The sequence below is a fragment of the Rhagoletis pomonella genome, unplaced genomic scaffold, assembly GCF_013731165.1.
Source record: "Rhagoletis pomonella isolate Grant_MI unplaced genomic scaffold, Rhpom_1.0 Rhpom_scaffold_00002, whole genome shotgun sequence".
NCBI classification, from domain to species: domain Eukaryota; kingdom Metazoa; phylum Arthropoda; class Insecta; order Diptera; family Tephritidae; genus Rhagoletis; species Rhagoletis pomonella.
Window position 1 is genome coordinate 25,599,725 of NW_023458556.1, and position 7,403 is coordinate 25,607,127.

At 37.1% G+C, this 7,403-nt stretch overlaps 2 protein-coding genes across 2 annotated transcripts; both read left to right on the plus strand.

Moving 5' to 3' along the window:
- The first annotated feature begins 125 nt into the window (after positions 1-125).
- On the plus strand, positions 126-2,956 carry LOC118733345 (fatty acid hydroxylase domain-containing protein 2-like). The gene is made up of 3 exons (XM_036462707.1): positions 126-356; positions 2,096-2,550; positions 2,632-2,956. The coding sequence occupies exons 1-3, from the start codon at positions 138-140 to the stop codon at positions 2,780-2,782; spliced, it is 825 nt and encodes a 274-aa protein (XP_036318600.1). The 5' UTR covers positions 126-137; the 3' UTR covers positions 2,783-2,956.
- Positions 2,957-5,326: 2,370 nt separating this feature from the next.
- On the plus strand, positions 5,327-6,385 carry LOC118734509 (cell wall protein DAN4-like). The gene has a single exon (XM_036464228.1). It carries the CDS (start codon positions 5,327-5,329, stop codon positions 6,383-6,385), a length of 1,059 nt encoding a protein of 352 aa, XP_036320121.1.
- Positions 6,386-7,403: the final 1,018 nt, after the last annotated feature.

Here is a 7,403-nt window from a genome sequence, read left to right on the forward strand (position 1 = left end):
TGAGCGACCTCTAAATATTTTTTGATTTCAAAATAAAAAAATAGGGGAATACTTTTTTCGGTATATAGAACAATCCTAGTGGGTGAGAGCATTAAAATTCCGACTTTACTTATTTTGGACAACCTTAATATACACGTATGATGAATATTTATGAAGAAATTAATATTCTATATGTTTCAGGTGATGATCCCATGATGCTATGGGTCATCGGTAGTACCATTTTCACAATGATTGTCTATTGGTTAGTCGGTGGCATTTATATTTTCATGGATTTGACTAACCGTCCAGCATTCCTGCGCAAATACAAAATTCAGCCGGGCACTAATGAGCCGGTCGAAACCGAACGTTTAATGAAGGTAACTCAACTTTTATTATAATACATTTTATATTTGGGTGTTGCAGAACATCTTTTTGTCGAATTTCGATATGCTTAGACTTTTACGAAATACTGTAGGATAACGATTACCCGTATCGACTTGAAGTTTAAATTTTGGCTAGGAGCTTGTACTGAAATTAACATACCGTACGAAAGTTGCACATAACTGTGCTATATATGTATGCCCATTAAGGTAGTCCAAAAATACATGCGGGGAAAAAATTTAAAATGTTAAGCTTTCACCCCATAGGATTTTTAAATGGAAAAAATAATACCCGTATGTTTAGAACTACCTCACAACATACTTTTTCGTAAAAATGGTATAGAATTCTTAAAATCAATATTTTTCGATCGGAAAGCCCTGTTTCTCTTTAGGAGACTTGCAATAACAGTTATATGTCGTTTTTTTAACCATTTTTTAATATGAAACATATTTTATAGGCCTCCAAAAACCCCAAAAAATGCATTGGGGAGACCCATAAAAAATTGTTGGTATTATAAAATGGTAAAATAAAGAATTGGGTATTATTATTGCATGGAAGCAACCGAATTTTCCTATCGAAAAATATAGATTTTCAACAATTCTAAACTATTTTTACGAAAAATAGCTAAAGCTTGCGGCGTTGTTGTTGAAACAGCATAAAAAGTCATTGCAACGAAGACTAGGGCGTCTATATATGTACATACCTATATAGACCAGTGGGTCTACTGGACACACAGCTCTTCACAACACCTCATGAAGCCCTAGAGACACAATAAATTTCAAAATAGATCTCGGGCATAGGGAGCGTATATCCTCTTTTGGCCACATATGTATGCCCTATACTCCTCTTCCTTCTACGTGAAATGGCCTCATAGTGCAGTAGGAGGTGTAGCTCCATGATTTTAATAAGGGCGTCTAACAGGCTACCGCTCTTCCAGACAGAATTGGGCTTAAACATTATTTAATAAACAGAGAGGTTTTACTATCAGTTCACGGAGATCGACTTAAGCCGCAACTTCGAAATATCTCACAAAAAGGACAGGGAATCTAACACCGTTTCAAGCACTGACAAAATTTCAGTATTCACAGGTTTTGGATCCTAATTGGACATAGAAATGGGATCTGACATACAGACCTCCAGATTGCTGCAATATTTTTCAGGCTGCGATCTAAGCAAAGTTTGTAAGCATTATGGACCTTATTCACACAAAACTCGCCTTACTTATAAAAATGTCAGGCTGCGATCAAGACCCTGAAGTCGGCAGGCACTAACTTGATATAAATTAAGGAATGTCGTAAAATCTTTTAGACATCACATCGTCACTCTTTACTGAGTCCCAAAGCATAGTTGAATTTCGGAAAATAAGGAAACTGACGAGTACGCGGAAGAAGTTAGAGCATATTTCTACCAGGAAAAAGCTTCTTACAAAAAACCATCTGCCGTTCGGAGACGGTGTTAAATCGAAGGTCCTTCTATTCGTTTGATAACTTTAAGAAGCACTCCTCAAATTAGAGCAGAAGCTCGACCAAACCCTTAGCAAAAAGGCAATTTACACAAGTCAACTGCTGAATTCAACTAAAATTTGTCTGTAAATTCGCCGCATGTAAATTCCCTACTAGACAAAAAAAAAACATATAGAGGCTATGCATACCGAATATCGCTAAAAAAAAAAAACTTCTTTTGCTCTGTGGCACTATACTTGACAATAATATGGTCTCTTTTCCTTCACTCGCAGGTTATGTGGCGCGTAATAAGCAATCAGCTATTTGTTGGTATTCCATTCGCTTTTCTCAGCTATAAACTAATGACATTGCGTGGCCTCAACTCAATACGCGAATTGCCAACATTCCACTGGGTTTGTGTAGAACTGACCGTGTGCATTCTAATGGAAGAGTTAGGCTTCTACTATTCCCATCGACTGTTGCATAATAAACATATTTATAAATTTATACATAAGCAACATCACGAATGGACAGCACCAATAGCGGTTACGGCAATCTATTGCCATCCCATTGAGCATATCTTTAGCAATTTACTGCCTCCATTTCTGGGCGTTTTTCTAATGAACACACACGTTGCCACGGCTTGGATGTGGTTTGCTCTAGCCATCCTATCGACACTCAATGCGCATTCCGGTTATCATTTGCCCTTCTTTCCCAGTCCAGAGGCGCATGACTTTCACCATTTGAAGTAAGATTTACTTAATAAAATAGCAAAGCCATTTTGTAACAGCTATTTAATTATAAATTTAAAAAAAAATTAATCTTTCAGATTCAACAATTGCTTCGGCGTGCTAGGTGTTTTGGATCGTCTACATGGCACTGATATTTTATTCCGAGCAACTAAGTCGTACACGCGACACATTATGATGTTGAGTTTCGTGCCACCGCGTGAGGCCTTCCCGGATTCATCAACTAAATAAAATTATTTATAAAATTCAAGTGGGATGCATTTTTCAACTTGGTTTTAATATTTGGCAATACTTGTAGATTTAAGTTGCAATCTTTAAATTTATGTGATATGAATGTATGTATGTATAAATGTAGCTAAATAAGGCAATAAGATAAATATTAATAATCTGAAATAGTCATTTATATACTTTATTGCATCGGAAATTATAAAGGAGTGAAACCTTTCAATGAAATGGTACGTAATTGCAGTCAACGAGCGGAACTTATGGCTTATAGACCTGGCCAAGGGCGCATGAGTTCAACTTCAGAAGGGGCTCTTACTCCTTTATCGGATTTAGCGATCCAAAAGGAGGCAATGAAGGCAAAATGTCCACAGCTTTTTTTTTATCTTGTGACGCGACGATCGACATTCTGGCCACAGAGAGTAGTTTAGAAGTTTGTCGAACGTATTACCTGAAGTCCCTTTCGGCAGAATGCACGTCGGTAATTTTTCAGACACTATCTTGGGGTATTCGGTAAAAACTTTATATACCGACGGGCAAAATAGTGAAAATGGAACTGGAGCCGGATGAAATCTGGAGGCTAACTTCTGATGGTTCCCTACTTTAGGTAAGATGACCACGCTCATTCAATCGGAAATTTTTGCAATGCTTAAAGTAGCAGACAGGATAACCAGCGAAAGGTGGCGTGAACATCAACTCATCGTCTTCAGTGACAGCCAATCTGCACTAAAGGCCTTGTAAACTGATCACACCTCTTCAAAAATTATGCAGGAATGTAATTTGAGGCTGAATCTCGTTAAAAATTGGAATACGCTTTAACTTATGTGGGTACCGGCACACTGTGGTGTCCACGGCAACGAACTGGCTGATGCTTTGGCACGTGTAATTCAACCGGTGTCAAATTTTAGGGCCAAACAAAGCGGTAACTGTCAGGTATACACATCAGAGATCTCATGACTGAGGCTCATAGGAGTTGTACGGTGGTACGGGTACGTTTAGGTTGCAGAACAGTGCAAGAAATAACACACTCCACACGGCCTTAGAGCCGCTCTAAGGTTGGACTGCACTCCATATTTTGGTCCAAGTAGCAGTAGCTTCGAGGAACTTGCAAATGCTTAATTCTGAAAGTGCTATTAAAAAAAAAATTCACAAACATATCTGTGAGCATAATACCAGGTCTGGGAATCTGCGAGTTCTGCGACGCTATGCCAAGGAAATCTGCTTTGAAAGAAAATTCAATGTCAAAACTGCAGACCGAGATGTCGGGTCAAGCGGATTATCTTAACTAGATCCCAAATTTATACACTGGTATGCAGACGGATCGAAGATGGATGGCACAACACGAGCGGGTTCCTTTAGACCTGGCACCAAATTTTCTATTGCAATTGGTACTTGGTCTTCGGCCGAAATACTAGAAATCGCAATTTGTACCAGACGAAGGTAGAAGGGTTTAAAAGGCGCCTTTCAAGTTATCTGTTCCGACATCCAGGCAGCCATAAGGGCCCTATCCAATAGGACGATCTCCTCCAGGCTCGTCAAGGAGTGCTTTGACACTTTCCAACTATGATGGGTAAACTCAGAATGCAGTAAGTACTGGACAGAAGTTGGAGGTCTTAGAGAGTCCAGAATTTTTGGTTATCCTTTTGATGGGAAAGATATAAATCTCTTCAAAGTCAAGTTTCTGTTGCATACATTACAATGAGACGAGTCTTGCGAAATTCGGGAGATTCTACAGAGAATTTGCAGAATACATTTGCGACGGCGAGTCTCGAAGAAGATGGGACAATAAACTATATGATCCTTACAAGGATATGGACATTTTAATATGCAGCGGCTGCTCCTGCTTGGTCTTGTGTTACGAATGGAGTTAATTGAGAGGGAATTGGAGAGAATTTTTTCTTACTGCATAGCAAAAATATATGGATGCGCAGTATGCAGTATGTGCGGGATCGCAGCCATTACAACTCTCCAATTTGAGCGCTCATACTACTTTTCGAAATCAACCCTGCATAGTGTTGCTATCTGAACTAGTGATGTCAGTGCAAAAGTACATCGATGTTTTTTTTTGATTCGATGCATCGAAATGTACATCGGTATTTTTCGATGCATCGATTTGCATAGAATTTTTTAGATAAAATTTCACAAAAAAAATGTATTATTAGTAAATTGTAGAAAATTTGAAATAAATCACTGCAACTTTATCCATTTAAATTTTTGGGTCAAAGTCACACCCCCTTTTTGTACAATTGAAAAACTGGAATGACGTTTCGATACCAGAGATGTCAGTTAAAAGAAAAAAAACATCTATGCATCGTCGCATCGATAGACTATTTATACATCGAGTGGAAATTTTTCGATGCATCGATGTTTTTCAGACGTCACTAACCTTAATCAGCTGGTTGCGAAATATACCCATTGGTTTTGATAAAAACGAAAATAAAGAAATTTTTTGGAAATCTGGTTAAAGAGGCGACTGTTCGTCAATTTCTGCGATTATTTTTGTTTTATACATTATCTTTCGTGAATGCAGCTCAAAGTGATAAGATCTCGGTTATGGCATTAAAAGTGATTTCGCTATTTTTCGCATGTTATCTGCAATTGTTGCTGCATCAGCAATATCCAAATTTGGTTGCTGGCGAAAGTGTTGAGAGTACAACGTCATCATTGCCAAATAATGGCTCTAATATTCCCATAATAAAGTATCAAATTACAAATACGCCTAATGTCGGCAAGAGGTTACTTCAGGATGTGATAAATGGAACTACAGGCAAAGAAACTGGTGATAAAGTGCAGAGTCGCAAAATAACAAACACGGAAAATGTACCAAAACCGACAGAAATGCAAGACTCCTTAAAGGGAGATATTGTTGCACCAGGATCATCAATAAATTCCAATCAAACCGGTCCAAATTTAGTTGAGATCGCACCAAGTATAGTTGTAGATATGAATACCCTTCAATCTAATAGATCAAATTCAATTAAGTATAATGCCACTAAAAGTGACAACATTACTACAGGTAATCAAAACTATACCAATGAAGGCATTTCCATAAATTCCACAAAATCTTGGAATTCAACAAGCGTAGTAAACAAAACTGTAACAACTACACTTGCACCCGCAGTTGCCAAAAATGATGTTGTTGCGCATATTGGTAATGATTCCCTCGAAGTAAGATCTACAAAAAGCACAATCACAAACACTACAACTACGACCAAAATAATGCCAACAACGACCAAAACAAAACCAACAACAACAACAACCACTACCACACCGAAACCCAAAAAACCAAGCATAACATTTGGATTAGGCGATTTTCCACATTTGCCAGGAGAACCATTTGTTAACAATAAAAAGCCAGAATCATCTAGCTCTAAATTACCAGAATTAAGCGAGCCCGTCGTACTACCAGATGCGCAGCCATCACAAGAATTAAACAACGGATTCAATTATCACAGCAGCCGCGATATTATTGTACCTATTATGACAGTCCTCTTCACAATACCATTGGCAATAGGAGTGGTAATTACCACTTACCGTCGCTTCCGCGATTGTTGGTCAACGCGACATTATCGCCGAATGGATTTCTTGGTCGATGGCATGTACAACGATTGACAACAGATTACCGAAGAATGTACCGATGATGCGGTGCAGAAGTATGATGCGGGGGCAGAAGTTGAAAACGCTGTAGACGTTGCTCAGCAATTAATGCAGTAGCGCACAATTATAACAATTTAAAGAAGTTGTAGTATTTTTAAGAGTGAGATTCACTATAAGTTTATACGAATTTTCAATGTACTTTGAACATATTGATGCGTGTACTATATATTTCAGAAAAAATTTTAAATTGCTTTAAGTCTTACACTTAATGAATGCATTTAATTTAAACGTGAAAAAGAAAAATGTCACACTTAAGAGCATGTTATATCTAGATTTCAAAATTTGTATGTGGCCAAATTTTGTTCGTAAGATCTTTTCTATAGAATTATGGTACATACTCGTAATTGCGGATATTGAATTTTATTACGAAAATCAATGATATACATAGTAATACAAATCATAAGTTCTAAGGATATTTTGCAAAGCAAACTCTCATGTAATCATTTTATTTATGTATGTACGTGTAGTACTCAAACCTTGCAATTATTATTAAAAAAAAATTTTTCTTTAAGCTTGAAAACTGAAAAGGCATTCAATTGAAAGAAGCATTTATGCAAATTATGAACAACCGTTATCGATTCGCCACTTCTCTGTCCGCTATGTTTGAGTTCCGGTCGCTAAGCGAAAAATTTTGCATCTGAAAGCAACAACAAAGTTAGCTAGCGAGTTGTTTTTTTGTTTGGTTGTACCACATTGAGTTCGTTCGTTTCGCCACTAACTAACTGTTGGCGAATCGATGACGGCTAATATATACTTTGAACGTTAGATAAGCTAGATATACCTATTTTTCCAAATGACCCACATTATTTGAAAATTTAGACTTTAAATTAGGCTTCCATATACTCCCAATTTCATTGTTTTTCGGAATCAAAATAATATTGTAATCATTTCTATTTATGCGACAATAATTTTAGAAATTAAATTTTAATACATACATATGTAGGTATGTATGTATTAAAATTTAATTTCTAAA